Source organism: Rhinopithecus roxellana, chromosome 11 (assembly GCF_007565055.1).
Source record: "Rhinopithecus roxellana isolate Shanxi Qingling chromosome 11, ASM756505v1, whole genome shotgun sequence".
Lineage (NCBI taxonomy): Eukaryota > Metazoa > Chordata > Mammalia > Primates > Cercopithecidae > Rhinopithecus > Rhinopithecus roxellana.
In genome coordinates this window covers 52694489-52713793 of record NC_044559.1, presented here as the reverse complement: position 1 = coordinate 52713793, position 19305 = coordinate 52694489, and the positions used below count along the sequence as shown (strand labels likewise).

The window sequence follows — 19305 nt, the reverse complement described above, 5'->3', positions numbered from 1 at the left end:
TTTCCTAGCTCTGAAGTCTGCTCTGCCTATTCTGGTAATTTCTGATATTAATAATTTGTGTCTTTTTTTCTTAGTCTGGCTAGAGGTTTATCCATTTTATTGATTTTTTTCAAAGAACCAGCTTTTGGTTTAATTTACTTTTCTTCTAGTTTCCTAAGGTACAAGCTTAGACAATTGATTTTAGATCTTTCTGCTTTTCTAATATATGCATTTGATGCTATAAATTAATACGGCTCCTCCAGCTTTCTTTTGGCCCATCTAAGTTCTCCTTTGATTCATGTTAGAACAGTTAGAACCTTCCTCCGTCCCTTATCTATTCATCTTTAGGTGTTTATATAAATGGGTTTCTAGAAGACAACACATAGTTGGGTATTTTTTTTAAATCCACTCTGACAGTCTCTGTCCTTTAATTGGTGTATTTAGATCATTCATATTTAAAGGGGTCGTTGATATAGTTGGAGTAATATCTACCATATTTGTAAGTTTTCTACTTATTGCCTTTGTTCTTTGTATCTTTGGGGTGTCCCATTCTTTTTCTGCCTTCTCTGGCTTTTATTGGGCATCTTATACAGTGCCATTATCTCTCCTCTCTTAACACATCAGTTATACTTCTTTTAAAAAGTTTTTTAGTGGTTTCCAGTTCGCAATATACATGTATAACTAATCCAAGTCCACTTTTAAATAATGCTATATTCCTTAAAACGATAGTACAGGTTTCTTATAACGGAGTACCCCAAATTCCTCCCTCCTGTCCTTACAACATTTCTGTTATTCATTCCACTTATCCATAACCTGCAGTTAATCAATATATGGTTGCTGTTATTACTCTGAACAAAAGTTATCTGCTAGATCAATTAAGGGTAAGAAAAATACATTTCATTTTACCTTCACTTATTCCCTCTCTCATGCTTTTTCTTTCTTTGGGTAAACCAGAGTTTCTGGGCTATATGATATTTCCTTCTGTTGAAGAACTTCTTTTAGCATTTCTTGCAAGGCAGGTCTACTGGCAACAAATTACTTCAATTTTTTCTTATCTGACAAAGTCAATTTTCTTCACTTTTGAAGAATAATTTCTTTTTCTGAATACAGAATACTAGGTTGATATTTTTCTTCTTATAATGCTGTAAACATTTCACACTACTCTCTTCCTTCTTGCATGGTTTCCGGGAAAAGGTCCAATGTAATTCTTATCCTTGTTCCTTTATAGGTAAGGAATCACCTCGCCTATAAGGAATCTCCTGGATTCTTTCAAGATTTTCTCTTTTTTCTTTGATTTTCTGCAGCTTCAATACAAGGTGGCCGGGGGTCGACTTTCTGGCATTTATCCTGCTTGGTGTTGGCATTCACTGAGCTTTCTGGATCTGTGGTTTGGTGTCAGTTACAAGTTTGGAAAGTTCTAAACCATCACTACGTTAAATCCTCCTTCTGCTCCTTTCCTTCTACTCCTACTGGGGTTCCCTTTACAAGCTGCACCGGTTGTCGCTGCTCCACAGGCCTTGGCCATTTTCTTCTGTTTTCAAATTTATTCTCATTTCTCCTTGCTTTTCAGTTTGTGAAGTTTCTAACACCGTCCAGCTCACTGATTCTTCCCTCAGCCCATGCGCGGATGAGCCACTGCTCCGTTTCTGGTGCTGTTTCTGATTTCTAGTTTTCTTTTTGAGTCCTTCTCAGAGCCTCGAGCCCCCAGCCTGACCCTCGAGCCCAACTGCCCAGCCTGGCGAGGCCCCAGCCTGACCCCTGGGCCTGACCCCCGAGCCCAACTCCCCAGCCCGACCCCCCAGTCCGAGGGCCCCGCACTGCTCTGAGCATCAGCAGCAACACCTGCCGTGCAGGGCACTGAGAACATCATCAGCATCCACACGCCTCCTGCGACCGCACGCCTCCAGTGACCGCACGCCTCCCGCATTCACGTCTCCCGCGACCACACGTCTCCAGTGTCCGCACGCCTTCCTGACACACCACATGCTCCGGACGCACGCGCCACCTACTCCTCATGTTGTTCTTGTTAGTTTGGTCACGTGGAGGGCCCTGGGGAAAGTTCTGCAACAGTGAAGTGTTTATCTCACGTAGAGGTTTAAATACACTGTAGGGTCACCAGGCACTTCATGACTGATTTAACCTGGTAGTAAAACAGGTATTCAAATGGCTACTGAAAAACAGAAAAGTCCTGCAGATCTGGAGCACGGTGAAGCCTGACACACAAGCTCCTTGGTTGCAGCTTCCCGTGGCACACGCTGTGTCTGAGTGCCCTCTCTCCCCGCTCTCGCCGGCCGCTCCGTGCCTGCGCACACAGCACGCAGGTGCCCTGTCTCCTGAAATGCAGCGAAGAGCGCCGCTGGCCGGCTCCTGCGATTCTGTGTGGCCGATCCTGCCACGGGCCTTGTAGGAGGACTCGGATGCTGGAATGGGGAAGGATCTGAATGTGGAAGGATCTGAAGATCTTCAGGTAACAGGGCAGTGAGAAATCATTCTGCCGGCCAGAATCTTGCTCTCATCATCAATGAAATCGCCACTCAGGCAACTGACATGAGACTGCCGCGCAATTTCACATGAGGCGCTCCGTCTCCCAGGGAGGCACAAACACGGAACCTGAGCGAAATGATATCGTTTGTGGCTCCAGTTACCACAGCAGGCACTTCACATGGGTGTGATCTGCTCTGGAGGCTGCGGGGGTTCCGCGGACTCACACACAGCAGGAAACGATAGCATCACACAGGAAGTCATGGCACAAACACCCCCAGGCCATGTGGAGCACGCAGGGAAGCCCCACACCCAGCCTAGGTCACACACCTGCCCCCAACAAAGAAATGAACAGGAGGGGACAGCTTGTGTCAGTGGAGCGTCTCAGGGCAAGTCTTTCCTGTGAAGACACACAGCACATGACCATCAAACAGGGACACTGCTCTCGGCACGGAGGACTGTCCCTGCCTGTTCTTACTTCTGAAACATGCAACCCTCTTATTCACGTTTCATTTTCTCACACTGGAGGGAAACACAGAAACAAACTATTCCTTCCTCTTAACACTAAGAAAGCCAGGTCCCCACCAGAGCCTTGCCAGGGAGCCAGTGTGGGACGGCCACGGGGCCTCAAGACCAGGTCCAGGAGGCCCTTGGAGTGACCTCTGGCCAGTGGCTCAAGACACCCAGCCCACAGTGGCCATTCACAGAGGCAGGGCAGGAGGGGCCTGGGGAAGCCAGACACCAGGAGGGGTGAGTGCCGAGACAAAATCCCGGAAGACGGCACGCAGTCTTACCTTTAAAGTCAAATTGGTAGATGTTTTTTAAGGATTCATGAAGAAAATAAAAGCTTCCTAGTGCCTGTAGAGCAAAAAGAGAAATCAAATGAGAGACTGGTGCTGGGAATATTTCTAAAGCATCGTTTTTAACAATAAATAAAAGCTCTTTTAAACTAGCTAGAGCAAGAGTTTAACCAGTTGTAATTTAATCACAGTTACTGAGGCACAAGACGTCAAGCAGAGGAAACCTGCGAACACCCAAACTCCACCAAGCTCCAAGCATGCGGTGAGCCGTGCAGCCAGTGCTGGCTCCAGCAGGGGCGCAGGTCCCGCAGGCTGGTCATTGAGTGGACCAGACCCTTCCCAGCACGGATGCTCAGCTTCGTCCCGGGGCCCCCAACCATCAGCTCCACTGCGCCCGGCCCCACCCTGCGCCATTGCCCCGGGAGCCGCCAGTGTCTCCCACTCACAAATTAGCCGGACAGGTGCAGAGCACAGAGACCCCTGCTCTCCACACCAGAGAAGGCAAAAGTATGGGGCCGGGCGCCACAGGGCTGGGTCGATGGACACTACACAGACAGTGACTTGTTGATCCGAACTTCAAGTTTCACGTTGTATTTTCTACAGGTGAACCTGTGTCTACGTGCAGCAGTGTGTTCATATTGACGTGTATATTATTTCTGTGTATTTTTTTCTTTTGCTAAATCTGGCAACCCCATGGGGCCTGGTGCAACTCTGGGGTGATCAGAATATTCTACACTGGCTTGCAGTGGTTGCCTTTGTCAAAATTCACTAAATTATACCCCAAACAGGGCGAATCTCACCGTCTATACATTAGACCTTTATAAACCTGACTTAAACAAATCTATCTCATAGGAGATAGCTGTGTGCCCTGTGTGGGTGGCAGGTGCTGGGACAAAGCAGGGGAGAGTCTGAAGGGGCAGTGCCAGGTGGGCCAGAGAGGAGGGCACACGGGCGCAGCTGCAGAAGGAGGGCAGGGGCTGCCTGCAGGGAGCCCAACTGTGACCATGTCACACAGTTCCTCCTGCAGGGAAGAGACTCTTAGCCACTGGGGGCTCTAACCCCAACTCTGCATTCCGAACAGGCCTGTCCTCAGAGAGCTGAAAGCACAGGGCACCGTGCATCCCTCACTGTCTCTGTGTGAGGCTGTGGGCAACACAAGGGCAACACCCGAGCATCACCTCATTCCAAGGCTTCACTTGTGCACTTGTGCAGTCACGTCCACACATGCACACCACACGCTTGCACACACACACTAACGCACTCATACACACTCGTGCACATACTTGTGTACACTCGCACACTTGTGCACACGCACTCAGGCACTCGCTCACACATGCACACACTTGCACACATACACTCATGCACACACAGGCACTTGCTCACATGCACTAACATGCACACACGCACTCATGCACTCGCATGTGCTTGCTCACACCCTTGCACAAGCACACTCGCACACGCACACTCATGCACTAACATGCACACTTACATGCACTTACACTTGCACGTCATGCACTCATACTTGTGCACATACGCACTCATGCACACACACACTTGGTCACACACACACGAACCCATTTGTGCACATGAACTCACATGTTGCTCACACTCACACACTTGCACATGCATGCACTCATGCACTCTTGCTTTGTTTTGGGCAGAACCATGACTCCACAACTCTGCAGTTCTGAGCGCCCCAACATGGACCTCCTGCTAAGATGCCGTCCTACGGGGCTGCAGGGCTATTGTCTCTCTGAGAAAGGCAAAGGCAATGCTTGAGCATCACCTAATTCCAAGGCCCAAGCTAAACGTCCTACACACTTCGGGCTCTGCAGTTCCCAGGGAACTGCTGCTCCCTCCCGGACGACTGGTCACTGGGGTGGCTGTCCTGGGGGCAGGGCTGCAGGAAGGTGCACCACACTGGGGCGTCAGGAGGTCGCTGCTCCCTCAGAGGCGCAGGGCGCCAGGCACACTGCATGGTGAGGGGACCTATGTTCTGGGCCTGCTGAGGGCCAAGCATGCCAGTAACTCTGGCCAGGTCCCTGTCCGCAGCCCCCTGGGCCCCTAGGTCAGCTCTCTGGGACCTGTTAGGCCGTCTCTGGTTTGATGCCGATCCCACAACATGGGAAGCTCCCTGGAGGCTGTGCAGCTCCTGCTCCTAGGGCATGTGCAGCACACTGTGGGCCAGGGTGATGGTCCTGCTCCCCGGAAAGCTGGCCACATGGACACCTCACCAGAAAACAGTGTTTCACCTTGAGGATGACACAGCTGTCCTCTGACAGAACACACTTCAAGGAGTGCATTTAAACTCCTAAAAAGAGAGGCCAGCTGGCAAGCCTGAGCCCCGTGCACCGAAGCCATGGTGGCCTCTGCCTCCTGTCTCTGCTGTGTCTGACTGGGAAGGGGACATGCCCACAGGGAGGAGCAGGGACACGTGCCGCCTCCACCCGGCACAGGTGGCAGGTGCGAGTGCACACACACACGTGCACGTTCCTGAGTGCCAGACCTCGGTGGGAGAACCCAAAGCTGCGGGGTAGCCATGGGCATTCCAGCCCTGCATCCTGGCCACCACCCAGATGGGAGCCCCCAGGCTAGCCGACAGATGACAGGGACCTTCTGTCTGGGGGACAGGGATGAAGGACACCCGAGGGGGACACAGTGCAGTTCCTCTCCTCTTGCAGGTGAGTCTAGGGCACAGCAGGCAGCGTCTCTGCCTCCACAGGGAAGCCAGGAGGTGGCAGAACCTGTGCGCCTGACATGGGGCTCTGTCCTCGGGCCCTCTCTGGTCCCTGGCCCCAGGCCACATGCCCTGGTGAACTGCCGCTGGGTCCAGAAGGCTGCTCATGGCCATGATGCACTCGGCTGTGACATGGACACTGCTCGACTGATCTGCTATTTCATTAGGCATCTGCTGTGAACCTGTTCAGAACCCGGGGAACTGAGCCACCTTTAGAGCAGGTCTTAAAAACAGCCAGTGTTGGCTGGGCTCAGTGGTTCATGCCTGTAATCCCAGCACTTTGTGGGGGCGAGGTGGGCAGATCACCTGAGGTCACAAGTTCAAGACCAGCCTGGCCAACATGGTGAAATCCTGTCTTTACTAAAAGTACAAAAATCAGCCAGGCATGGTGGCATGTGCCTGTAATCCCAGCTACTTGGGAGGCTGAGGCAGGAGAATCGCTTGAACCTGGGAGGCAGAGGTTGCAGTGAGCCGAGATCGTGCCACTGCACTCCAGCCTGGGTGACAAGGCGAGACTCTGTCTGAAAAAAATAGAAAATTAAAATAAAAAAGCCACTGTTCATCATTTTCTTTGGCAAAACAGAGTTTCAGCACAGAGTTAAGAGAGAAAACTGCAGGCCTGTGCCCCATAGATGAGACTTAACGTCTCCTCTGCCGACATCAGCCCTTCTTTATAGAAGATATCCCTTCATTTGTTTCTGAAAAAACATAATACATGTCGCTGCAAACATTTAAACCATTACCTCACTGAATGTGATAAAGCTAACAGAATATTACAAAGTTTGCAACAAATGAGTGAAAAATAAATTGCCAATGCAGGGATAGAAACTGCAATTCATAGTCAGAAAATCCATAATTAGCTCTAATGAACATTTAAAGTCAAAGTTCAACCCAACTTTTTCGGTGTTTACCCATCAATACGGTTCAGGGCACCCATTTATCACAAACCCAGGACATCGGGCCAGGAGCGTGTCCGGGGCTTGCCGACAGGAAGTCCCAGCTCGCCCAGGCCTCTGACCACAGTCCTTGTCAAGAGTATGTCTGTCTCATCTGAGAATGATGACTCCTTGCCTCTTGCTAAAAACAATTAAAATACTTTTTACATATTTATAAACAAGACTGTCAAGAGTGCTCATTAATTCTGCATTAGTGAAATGCAGTGGCTGTGAGGCTTCTGCTAGGACTGCAGCCATGGGCAGGAGCCCTCCAACCCCCGGAGGCCACGGCACAGCCGGGAAGTGGCCTCCGCTGGACAAAGCCAAGCCCCTGGGGCACCGAAAAGTAGATCCGGTGCAGGCCACACAGGAGACCCAGACCCCGGCTCACCTGTGCCCTGGCTGGGGCTGCAACGGTGGGACCCGAGTCTCTGAAGGCAGCCTGGGAGCTAATGGGCAACGGAAGCTGCAGCCACCGCCCATCAGGCTTCCACACCAGCTGGCGACCCAGGCGCAGCGACCCCCGCGTACCATGCAGGTTCCGTGCCTCTCATGGGGCGGCTGGTGAAGATGGAGTGTTTGCAAATGCTATGAAAACAAGCTCTCTACTTCAATTGGCGTCTGGTAATGTGATAAATGGCCACACCGTGTCACTTAGCTTGATTTCGGGAGCTGAGTTCTGATAGCAGGCACACTTTGCAAACACAGCCAACTCAGGTGGGAGCAGACCACTTCTCACACATTCGGCAAGAACAACGTGTCCCGGAGGCACTGTGCAATCACAAAGCCCGTGTTTGTTGAGCGGGGTCCCACCTCCTGGACGGAGCCGCCGGCTCGAAGGCTCGGGATGACTCAGGCCGGGGCAGAGGCTGACAAGGCAGCAACACAAAGCTGCCATTGGAAATGCCTCCATCACTCTTTATTTGCAAACAAGTCAGACGGCCGGTAATTTATCATTTCCGTAATCAGGTGAGCGACCAAAGCACACATCATTAACCTGGTCATCTGCACCCAGCTCCCTCGTGCATCAAACAGAACACATTCCTAAAACGTCAGCCACACAGACCCGCAGTAAGGGACACACAGGAGCATGCGCTCTGCTCGAGACAGAAGGGGGAAACGCACAAGCAGTGTCCACGTGAGGCCCCAGGTGGCAACAGGGCCCTTCTCCTGTGCTGGTTCCAACCGTCTCGCGGGCATGACCACAGGTGCCAGCTCGCAGTGCGCCCCAGGGGGATCTCCGTGGAGCCTGCCGCCGCATTCTGCCACTGGGAAGGGAAAAAGTGTTGGGGGAGGAGGTCACAGTCCACGGCCCAGGGAGCCCTGACTAAGGCCGACTGTGCTTATCAACAGCGACTCAGGAAAGAGAGTGGCAGCATTTGGTGGCTCCCATTTCACTCTGAGACAACATTTTGTTATTTCTACGGATAAAGTGTTTCACCTCCAGTTTTTGTTTTTTGTTTTTTTAATGAAAAAAATCTAGGAGCAGAAAGAAAAACTTCATAAGATATTGTTAGTAACTAATCTTCAGGTCTGCAACAAAACAGAGAAGTTCATTTGTTTTAAATGAGAGTTGAGAGATTACCAAACCTGAGTCCCCTCATGCGCAGCCCACTCCTTCCCCAGCTGTGAGGACCAAGACCCCAAATGAAGGGCACGGCCTTGTGCAGGAGCCCAGGGGCACACAACCATGCTCACCTGGGCTCTGACACCCTGCGAGGGCCAGCGGCAAACATCTGTGCTCTCTGAGAACAAAGCTGAGGACGTCACAGAGGCCAAGCCTGATGCTCCGTCCTCATTAGGGTGAAAGCACCTGCCCAAGCTGAGACAGGCATGTGGTTCCCAGCCTGATCTTTCAGACATTTCCTCTGCCCTTGTAATACAGGAGAAATGAGAAGACACTCAGGCTCACAGTGACTAATAAGTGACTGAAGACATGAGCCACTGGGACACGCCAGGTCTTGTGAACTTACAACCCCACACCCTCTCGGCTGCTTCACACCCAAGAGAAACTTCTGCACACACACACACGTACACACCCATGCACACAGATATATGTAACCCAATTCATATACACTACAAACATACACATGTAATATACACATACACATACAAGCATACACCTGCAGACATCCCTATGTCCATATACACATGTGGAATGTGCACACAGACCTCTCTCAGAGACGCCGGAGCTCTCAGGAGACGGGCATGAGAATATAATGGCAGGACCTCTGAAAATGTGCAAATGGGTAAATCAAATTTGAAATATCCTATGATAGAACCAGATACAGCAAGGAAAATAAACAGATCAGAGTTACAACCAAAAACACAGGTGGATTTCACAAAGGACGCTGAGAAAGAGGAAAGTTCCTCAAGCGTCCCCTGGCGTGATACCAAGATCAAGACATGGTCAAAAAGAGTGAAACAAAGAAAAAACCGCGACACGACGATCACATTCAGAAGGCAGTGAAAAGATGAGCACAGAATTCTGCACAGTGGTTATCTGTGAGTGTGGGTGACAGGCTAGGGGGTGGGCTTGGGCAGGTGCACACAGGAAGATGGAAAGGCACGCTGGGACTTCAGAGGTGGTTGCCATTTATATTAATAATAATAAAATAACGAGGGAAGAATGCATCAGTGATTGGCTGTGCCTGGGCCAAGGAGGACAGCACGGCACAGTACGAGCAGAGGACTGCACAGCCCCGGTTCTGCCCCGGCGTCCATCAGGAGGCAGAGAAGCCCAGCCCAGCCCAGGCCCAAACGATGGCAGGTGTGCTGGGAATGGGCTCTGCAGCCCACCCGTGGCCACAGTCCTCTCCCTCTGAGAGGTGACCACCATCTTGAATGGTGCTGAACAGAAGTAACAGGCAAGATGGCAGGGCATGGCCTCGGCATGGAACTCTCATCAACGCTAGCTCATCCACCTCACCTTTGGAAGCTTTTCCCCCAAAGTTATATTTTAGTTTATTCTGAATGCTACATAATAATTCACCATAAAAAAATACTGTTATTTGGCTAGGCACAGTGGCTCATACATATAATCCTAACACTTTGGGAGGCCAAGGTAGGTAGATCACTTGAGGTCAGGAGTTTGAGATCAGCCTAGCCAACATGGCAGAACCCCATCTCTACTAAAAATACAACAACGAGCCAGGCATGATGGCGCATGCTTGTAATCCCAGCTACTCGGGAGGCTGAGGCAGGAGAATCACTTGAACCTGGGAGGCAAAGGTTGCAGTGAGCCGAGATCGCGCCATTGCACTCCAGCCTGGGCAACAGAGCAAGTGAGATTTTTGTCTCAAACAAACAAACAAAACCCTGTAATTTATCCATTTCTCTGCTGCACATAAAGACTACTTCCAATTATTTGAGTATTATAATTGATGCTATAATAGTCTTCCCTGCATGGTGTTACTGAGCAGGTGTGTCAGAGATAACAAGCACCTGGGTACACGGGTACTGAGTGTTCACACAGACATACTATGCAGGAGGATTTGCTGGGTCACCGCAGACACACACCTTCCACATACACACATGTAATACACACATGTACACATGAATTAAATATGCATGCATATGTATATAACAGCCTTGCTGTGTCACTGCAGACACGTGCCCTCCACATAGGATAACACACACGTGTGCACGCAGATTAAATGTATGTGCATATGTATATAATACACAGATGGCCTTCCCGCAGACACATGCCCTCCCAGGCATCACTACATTGCCCCCTCCCATTGCCATGGCGACCCCCCAGTGGTCTCATCAGGGCAGTGCCCACGTTCCACATCCTTGCCATGGCCCAGTGCCAGCCTCTAGTTTTTGCCAACTAGAGAGGTGTGAAATCAGACCTTATTGTTTTAATTTGCATCTTCATTACACTAGCATAGTTAGGCATCTCTCCATCGAAATGTGTGGCTGTAGTAAAACGCACACAGTGTAAACTTTACCATTGTACCCACCTTCAGGTGTACAGGTCAGTGGCATGCAGTCCGCACCTAACGAACACCTGCACCCATCACACCATCCATCTCCAGGACGCTGTCCACCTTCCCAACTGACCATCTCCAGGATGCTGTCCACTTTCCCAATGGACCATCTCCAGGACACTGTCCACCTTCCCAACTGAAACTGTTCCCGTCCAGCAACAGCTCCCATCACAACATCCATCTCCAGGATGCTGTCCACCTTCCCAGCTGAGACTGTTCCCAACCAGCAACAGCTCCCGTCACACCATCCATCTCCAGGACGCTGTCCACCTTCCCAGCTGAGACTGTTCTCGTCCAGCAACAGCTCCCGTCACACCATCCGTCTCCAGGACGCTGTCCACCTTCCCAGCTGAGACTGTTCCCGACCAACAACAGCTCCCGTCACACCATCCGTCTCCAGGACGCTGTCCACCTTCCCAACTGAGACTGTTCCCGACCAGCAACAACTCCCTTCCCACTCTCCCCCACCATGCTGTAGCGGCTGCCAGAATTTCCTTCCCTTTTAAGGTTGGGTCATAGTCCATGGTACTGCTTCTGCATTTTGCTGTTGTGAATAATACCGCTTTGAATATGGATGTGCAAATATCTGCCAGAGACTGCTCTCATTTATTTGGGATCTGTACCCAGAAGTGGGACTGCTGAATCAGATGGGAATTCTATTTTTAACTTTTTGAATAATCACCTCAATGTTCATAGTGGCTGCCCCCTGGCATATTTCTACCGACATGCACAAAGGTTCCAACCCCCTCCCATCCTCACCAGCACCTGCTATTTTCTGTGCTTTTTGACAATAGCCACCCTCATGGGTATAAGGTATTAGTTCAATGCAGGTCCTTTTAAACTGACAAATGAAAATGGCAGTTTGGATCTGCATCTCCCTAAGGGTTCGTGGAGCTGGGCGCTTTATCGTGTGCTTGTCGGCCTTCTCCACGCCGTCCTTGGAGGGAAGACGCTTATTCAAACCCCATTCTGACTCAGGTTGGTTTTTGTGGTTGCTGTTGTTGAGTTTTAGGAGATCTCTATATATTCTGGATAGTAATTCCTCATCAGATTTATGATTTGCAAATATTTTCTCCCATTCCATGGTTGCCTTTTTACTGTGTTGACATTGTCTTTGGCTGTACAAAGTGGTTGTGCTTTAACGAAGTCCGATTTGTCTCTTTTTTCTTTTGTTGCCTGTGCCTATGGTGCTGCATCTGAGAAATCATTGCCAAATCCAACGTCGTGAAGGTTCTGGCCCATGTTTTCTTCTAAAAGTTTTATGGTTTTAGGTCTCTGACTCATTTTGAGTTAACTTTGTACATGATGTAATGTGAGGGGCCAACTTCACTCTTCTGCATGTGGGTATCGGCGTTCCCAGCACCACTGGCTGGAGGCTGACCTCTCCCACGGAATGCTCTCGCACCCTTGTCAGAGGTCACCTGGCTGCCCAGGCAGGGTGGGTCCTGGCTGTCTCCTCTGCTCTACTGTCTGTGTGCCTGCTGCATCTCTTTTTAAGATTATTGGCAATTTAAGTTTCTTCTGTGAACTCCTTGTATCCTTTGCCCATTATCCTGTCTCATTTTGTAGATTTTTAATTTTTTAAATATAATCCAGAATTATTTGTCTCATCACCTTCTCATGCCCTCCCCTCTCCTCCAAACTCTGTTACTTCCGGGCTACGAGACTCCACATTCTCCTTCCCTAGATCTCCTCCGACGACTTGGGAATAACAGCACTCTGGATCTGCTCAGGGCACCCTACGAGCCCTTCCCCTCCACCTCTTCCTCCCGCTGGGGTGGCCCATCCGTCCCATCTTCCAGCAGGCAGCTCTTGTGCGCACGGCATGGAGCCTCCTAAAGGCCAGCCTCCCAGCCTGGTGGCTGCACAGTCCCCACTTGGGTCTCTCGTGACAAGTCCGACCTTTCAGGACTCGGGACCTACTCCACCCTCACCCTCCTCCAGCTCCCATGGGAAACCACGGATCTCTTCAGGTTCCTCCAGCATCTTGTCCATATGCATCCCCCAAACATCCCTTCCTTCCACAGGTTCTACAGAGTACAGAACGCTGTCCGTCTCTAGCCTTCCGCATGTCTGCACTGCCGCACACCCACCTTCCTCATCTCCCTGTGGGGCCCCCGCCTCTTCCACAGCTATGGCCCCCTTGGTCTCTTCTCTGCCGGGCACCAGGGTGGCCTTTTCTACATGCACTTCCTCCCAGCCACGTCCTGCCTGCCGCTGCACCTCCTCCCAGCCACGTCCTGCCTGCCGCTGCACCTCCTCCCAGCCACGTCCTGCCTGCTGCTGTACTTCCTCCCAGCCACATCCTGCACGGCGGCCTCCCCAGCTGTCCTCTGGCCCTCACACTCCCGGCTGACGGAGCTCCAGCCCCACTGGCCATCTGGGCCCGAGGAGGCCGCGCCCTTCTGTCAGGAGGGTACTTCTGCTGCCTCCCCCTTTCCAGCTTCTCACAGGAACCCCCTGCTGCTTCAGGTCTCTGTTGAAATGCAGCCTCCTCCAAGCAGCCTCTTGATTGCCTGCTCCGGGCAGAGGCTTGGCAGCCCCAGCCCCCAGCCTTCCCTTCAAGGCGCTGCACATTCCAGTTCTCACTAGTTTCCTCATCTGAATTATTTTAGGGAAGGAAAACCCCTGCGAGCAGGCATGTGGCCTGGGCACCTCTGAGTCCTCCACCACCATGCCCAGGTCAGGGCAGGCAGGAACTCCACGGCTCCTGGGCAGTGAGAGAGGCACCACACCCTCTGGGTGCCCGGCTGAGCAGCAGCAGCTCAGGAACGCCGGACAGCACCCTCAGCTCAGGTTTCAAAGCACAACCCAAAGCACAGGCTCACGGTGCTCCCGAGAAGCTGAACACACGCGCAAAAGTCACACATTTAACCCTATCACAAAAGCAAGTCCCAAGACACCTGGTTTTAAAACAATTTAACAGATTGAGTAATAAATCAAAGCAAAGTTACGATAACATTCATTAGATTATAAACAATAATAAATGAAACAAAGCTTTTGTTTAAATCAACGTAGAGCTTCATTGATCTTTTCCTGTATAATGAACTCATGGGCGGCCGACCCAACTGGACAAGGCGGCGTCCTCACTACTGCCCACTTTCCCCAGTGCCAGCCACCCCCACGCAGCACGCAGGGGCTGTGACCGTCCACTCTCAGAGGAGCCCCGTGATCATCTCAAAATGAGAGCTGACTTATTCACAAAGCACTGACTTTCCAATTTCAGCTCCTGGGGCCAAATATGGGATGACGGCACCAAGGTGTCCCCCTGTCTGACCTCCCGCTGAGCCCCTCTCCGGGCTGGCTGCCGGCGGGAGAGATGCACACGTAATCTCATTCTGCCTCCTGTCCGACAGCCGACGCTAGAGGTTAATTAAATTGGTTGTCCATTGTATTCATCCACTTACAAAGCTAATGATATTCTGTTCCTGAATTAAAGAGCATTTTATAAAGCGTGCCCCATGGCAGCCGACGTTCTGCACGTGGGTTGCTGAACCCTGTCACAGCTCCTGGATGTAGTGTCCCCAATTAGGCAGCCCAGGAAAGACCGGGGCTTCATCTGCCAGGGTGGAACACCAGTCATGCTGACACGAGGGTAAACAGACCACACAACAGCCGCGTAATCGCCCTCACCGGCCACGATAAATTCCACCAGACGAGTGCACACGTTAACATTTCCTATTACCACGGTGAGGAGCAACTGAAATGGAATGAGACAGCCTGTAAAACAGCATGCAGTGGGCTTCTCCAAAGGGGGTACATCTGAGGGCAGCGAGGTGACCAGCAGTCCTGGCTTCTCGCCTGCGACTGGTGCTAGGCTCTGTCACACTGGGGGGCAAAGTCATCGGCCGGTCTAAGGACACCCACCCTTTCTGAGAGAATTCAGTCACCACTCACATTCCACAAACAGGCGCCCAGCACGTTCTCCTTTCTCTGTGCCACATATGTTCTCAGACACGTAAGATACATGAGTGACCAGATGGCCAGAGCCCAAGACAGTGGCGTGGCAAGGGGGCCCATGACAGAGGAACCCCAGTGGGCAGGCTCAGCTCTGCACCCAGGCAGCATCCACAGGACCTCCGAGACGGATGTGATCTCGGACGGGCTCTGGAGAGACAGTGTCCAGCCATGGACCTGCGGAGGCTGAAACAGCCTCAGACACCCCAGGGAGGCATCAAAGGTGACTGAACGTAGGTCTGCCGCTCAGGACAGATGCCTGGGTGACACAGGGGGTCACCACGTGGAAATCTGTGGGTCTGCCGCTCAGGACAGATGCCTGGGTGACACAGGGGGTCACCACGTGGAAATCTGTGGGTCTGCCGCTCAGGACAGATGCCTGGGTGACACAGGGGGTCACCACGTGGAAATCTGTGGGTCTGCCGCTCAGGACAGATGCCTGGGTGACACAGGGGGTCACCACGTGGAAATCTGTGGGTCTGCCGCTCAGGACAGATGCCTGGGTGATGCTGGGGGCCACCATGTGGATGGGCCTCAAAGCTGGGACAGACTCACCTTGACAAGGAGGAGCTGGAGCCAGAGAAAAGGGCGGGGTCAAGCACTGGACTGGGGCTACTACTGGGGAGAGACAGGAGCAGGTGAGAGCCAGCAGTCAGTGGGGCAAGGAACCACAGCGGAAACAGGAGGGGCTGGTCAGGGGCTAGGACAGGACCTTGGGCACGTGGCACCTTGGAGCGGAGTCAGGAGGAGGGAGCAGCCACAGGTGCCCAGGGCTGCCATCTCATCAGGGGCACAGGGAGCGGACTGGCCAGGACAGCAGTCTGTAGGCCGGTGGCGGTTTGGGCAGCCCTGTCCCACACAGTCACCTGCTTGTGTTCGGCACATTATCCTGGCCTTGCTTTTCAAAAGGGAAATCTCTATGGACTTTTGTCTGATGTAACATATTTCACGAGTTGATGCCAGACAAAAAGGAAAAGCAAGTAAACTCCCCATGCCTCTTTCACCCGGAGGGTGGGGAGACAGGTGGAAAGGTCCTAGCCCAGAGTTCACGGTGCGCCAGACAGCAGCCTCGGCCGCAGGGAGACGCGATGACCTAGAGCCTTTCCACAGGTCTATGAAAAACGAGGCTGTGCGAGGAACCGAGTTTCCCTGTGGTGCACGCGACTCATTTTAAACCTGTACCACCTAGAGATTTTCCTCTCAAAATGAGATTCATTTGCAACACAGATGCTATTTTTTTGAATAATAAATATTTCACAAATTGAAAATTTCAATGAAGAAAAATATCAGTCTTAAAATAACTAGTTTTAATTATGAAATTTATTAAGTTATATTTTTCTATGTATAAATGATTATAAATCAATAAACTTTTATGCCAATTAAATTACGTAAGGAGTTTGCATCCTAATTAAAATGGCTCTGAGTCTTATCTTTTGTCTTCTAAAAATCATTAGCTTTTCAATTACATTTCATGTATACATGTCCTGGAGAAACTGGTTATGTGCATTACGGATATAGAATAATTAAAGTAAAATGCACTTTAAGAGATGGCCAACACTGAACACAAGCTGTTTACAAAATACCTTCTGCCAGTACAAAAGCTCAGGGCATATAAAATGCTACTCAAAAGCCTTAATGGAGTTTTAAATGTCCACTATATTGGGAAATGGCCATCTACTTCTGTTTCAAATAATTTAACTTAGTTTCTGGTCCCCAGAAATGCTAAAACAGTGGTATTCCAAGGGCACGCACTCCCTGCAGACCCTGACCAGGGTCCCAGCTCTCGGCGTGGGAGTCCGTTACCTTCATTCTCCCAGGCACGGCAAGGACCCTGGAACACTCACTCCACGCGCACCCAGCCCTGTGCTGAACTGCACTTCTCTCGGCATTTGACACTGCAGGAGGTGCCTCGGTTTACACACCCAACGCTCACGGCCATTTGCCCGCTTCCCCCACTGCCTGGGCGTCTCATTCCTTTCTCATTTCTTTGACTTCATCTGAGATCATTTGCTCTCCGCTTGAAGTACTTACTGTCTTCCATTTGAGTTAAAATGTCTATTTCCCCTTCAATCTTAGATGTTTTGCCGGGTGAGACCTATGCTGACATTTCCTCCCAGGACATGGAAGACGCGGCCGCACCGTCCCCTGCGGTTGCCGTTTCTGCAGGAACGGGAAGGTGGCCCGTTGGTGTGACTGCAGCACACCCCCATGCTCTCTACGGTTTTCTTGATTTGTTATAATCTGACTGGGTATGAGTTTTTATTTTTTTGATGCTACTAGGGATTCATGGGGATTCCCAACCTTCTGGATTTTGGGTATGGAGGATTGAGGGGGCCCAGAAGAGGAGTAGGCTTTGCGACAGGTCCAGGCTGCTGTGCCAGCTGCTCTGACACTTGGGCCATATGACCCAGCAGATCCAGTGGTGCTTGAGGTGTCCGTGGCAGATAGAGAGGGTTTGGAGCCTTCGGCAGGCCCTCATAGGTGAATCACAGCGCAGGCCTCTAGGATTCTGGAAAGAGGCCCTGCCATCTTCTGCAGATAACGACTCTCCTTTTGAGAGACAGCTCTTGGCCTGTTACTGAGATTTGGTGGACAGTGAGCGTTTGCCTATAGGTCACCAAGTCATCATGTGACCTGAACTGCGTGTCATGAACTGGGTGCTTTCTGACCCCTCTCGCATAAAGTGGGTCGTGCACAGCAGCATTCCATTATCAAATGGAAGTGGCATATACGTGATTGGCTTAAGTCCTGAAGGCACAAGTAAGTTACATGACGATGTGGCGCAAATGCGCATGGTCTCCACTCCCATCACCTGCCTTCTTTCCCCAGCCTGCACCGATTCTCCACTCCTGCCACCTGCCTTCTCTCCCCATAGCCTGCACCGATGGCCTCATGGGGAGGTCCCTATGATCAGTTGACAGAGGAAGAGAAGACGAGGGCCTGGTTCACGGATGGTTCTGCGCGACATGCAGGCACCACCCGACAGTGGACAGCTGCAGCACTGCAGCCCCTTTCTAGGGCATCCATGAAGGACAGCAGAGAAGGGAAATTTTCCCAGTGGGCAGAACTAAGAGCAGTGCACCTGAATATACACTTTGCATGGAAGGAAAAACGGCCAGCTGTGTGATTATATACTGATTCATAGGCTGTAGTCAGTGGTTTGCTGGATGGTCAGGGGCTTTGAAGAAGCATGATTAGAAAATTGGTGACAAATCTGGGGACGAGGTATGCAGATGGACCTCTCTGAGTGGTCGAAAACCGTGAAGATATTTGTAACCCATGCCAGCGCTCACCAATGGGTGACCTCAGCAGAGAAGCATTTAAATAATCAAGTAGTTAGGATGACTCCTTCTGTGGACACCATTCAGCATCTTTCCCAAACACCTCTGTCATTGTCCAATAGGTCCATGAACAAAGTGGCCATCGTGGCAGGGAGGGATGTTCCCCATGGGCTCAGCAACATGAGCTTCCACTCACCAAGGCTGACCTGGCTACAGCCACTGCTGAGTGCCCCATTTGCCAGCAGCAGAGATCAACACTGAGTTCCTGATATGGCGCCATTGCTTGGAGTGATCAGCCAGCTACCTGGTAGCAGGTTGATTATACTGGACCTCTTCCATCATGGAAAGAGCAGAGGTTTGTCCTCACTGGAATAGACACTTACTTTGGATATGGGTTTGCCTATCCTGCATGCAATGCTTCTGCCAAGACTACCATCCACGGACTCACAGAATGTCTTGTCCACCATCATGGTATTCCATACAGCACTGCCTCTGACCAAGGCATTCACTTTACGGCTAAAGAAGTGCGGCTGTGGGCCCATGCTCATGGAATTCACTGGTCGTATCATGTTCCCCATCATCCTGAAGCAGCTGGATTGACAGAAGAGTGGAATGGCCTTTTAAAGTCACAATTACAACACTAACTAGGTGACAATACTTTGCAGGGCTGGGGCGAAGTTCTCCAGAAGGCTGTATATGCTCTGAATCAGCGTCCAATATATTGTCCTGTTTCTCCCATAGCCAGGATTCATGGGTCCAGGGATCAAGGGATGGAAGTGGACGTGGCACCACTCACCATCACCCCTAATGATCCACTAGCAAAAGTTTTGCTTCCTGTTCCTGCAACATTACGTTCGGCTGGCCTAGAGGTCTTAGTTCCAGAGGGAGGAACGCTGCCACTACAAGACACAACAACAATCCCATTAAACTGGAAGTTAAGATTGTCACCTGGATACTCTGGGCTCCTCCTACCTTTATGTCAACAGGCTAAGAAGGGAGTTACACTATTGGGGTGACTGATCTGGTGTATCAAGATGAAATCAGTCTACTACTCTACAACGAGGCTAAGGAAGAACACACCTGAAATCCAAGAGATCCATTAAGGCATCTCATAGTAGTACCATGCCGTGATTAAGGTCAATG

At 51.0% G+C, this 19305-nt stretch overlaps 1 protein-coding gene across 4 annotated transcripts in view; it reads right to left on the bottom strand.

Moving 5' to 3' along the window:
* The window catches only part of INPP5A (inositol polyphosphate-5-phosphatase A), a 247020-nt gene that overhangs the window by 83098 nt on the left and 144617 nt on the right, over positions 1 to 19305 (bottom strand). For 3 of the 4 annotated variants that reach the window (XM_010382741.2, XM_030940368.1, XM_030940369.1), the window contains exon 5: positions 3255 to 3318. In XM_010382741.2, coding sequence (XP_010381043.2) covers positions 3255 to 3318 — 64 coding nt within the window. Of the gene's footprint in view, positions 1 to 3254; positions 3319 to 13017; positions 13042 to 19305 lie in introns of those variants that run through there. The other variant, XM_030940370.1, reaches the window with a different exon arrangement.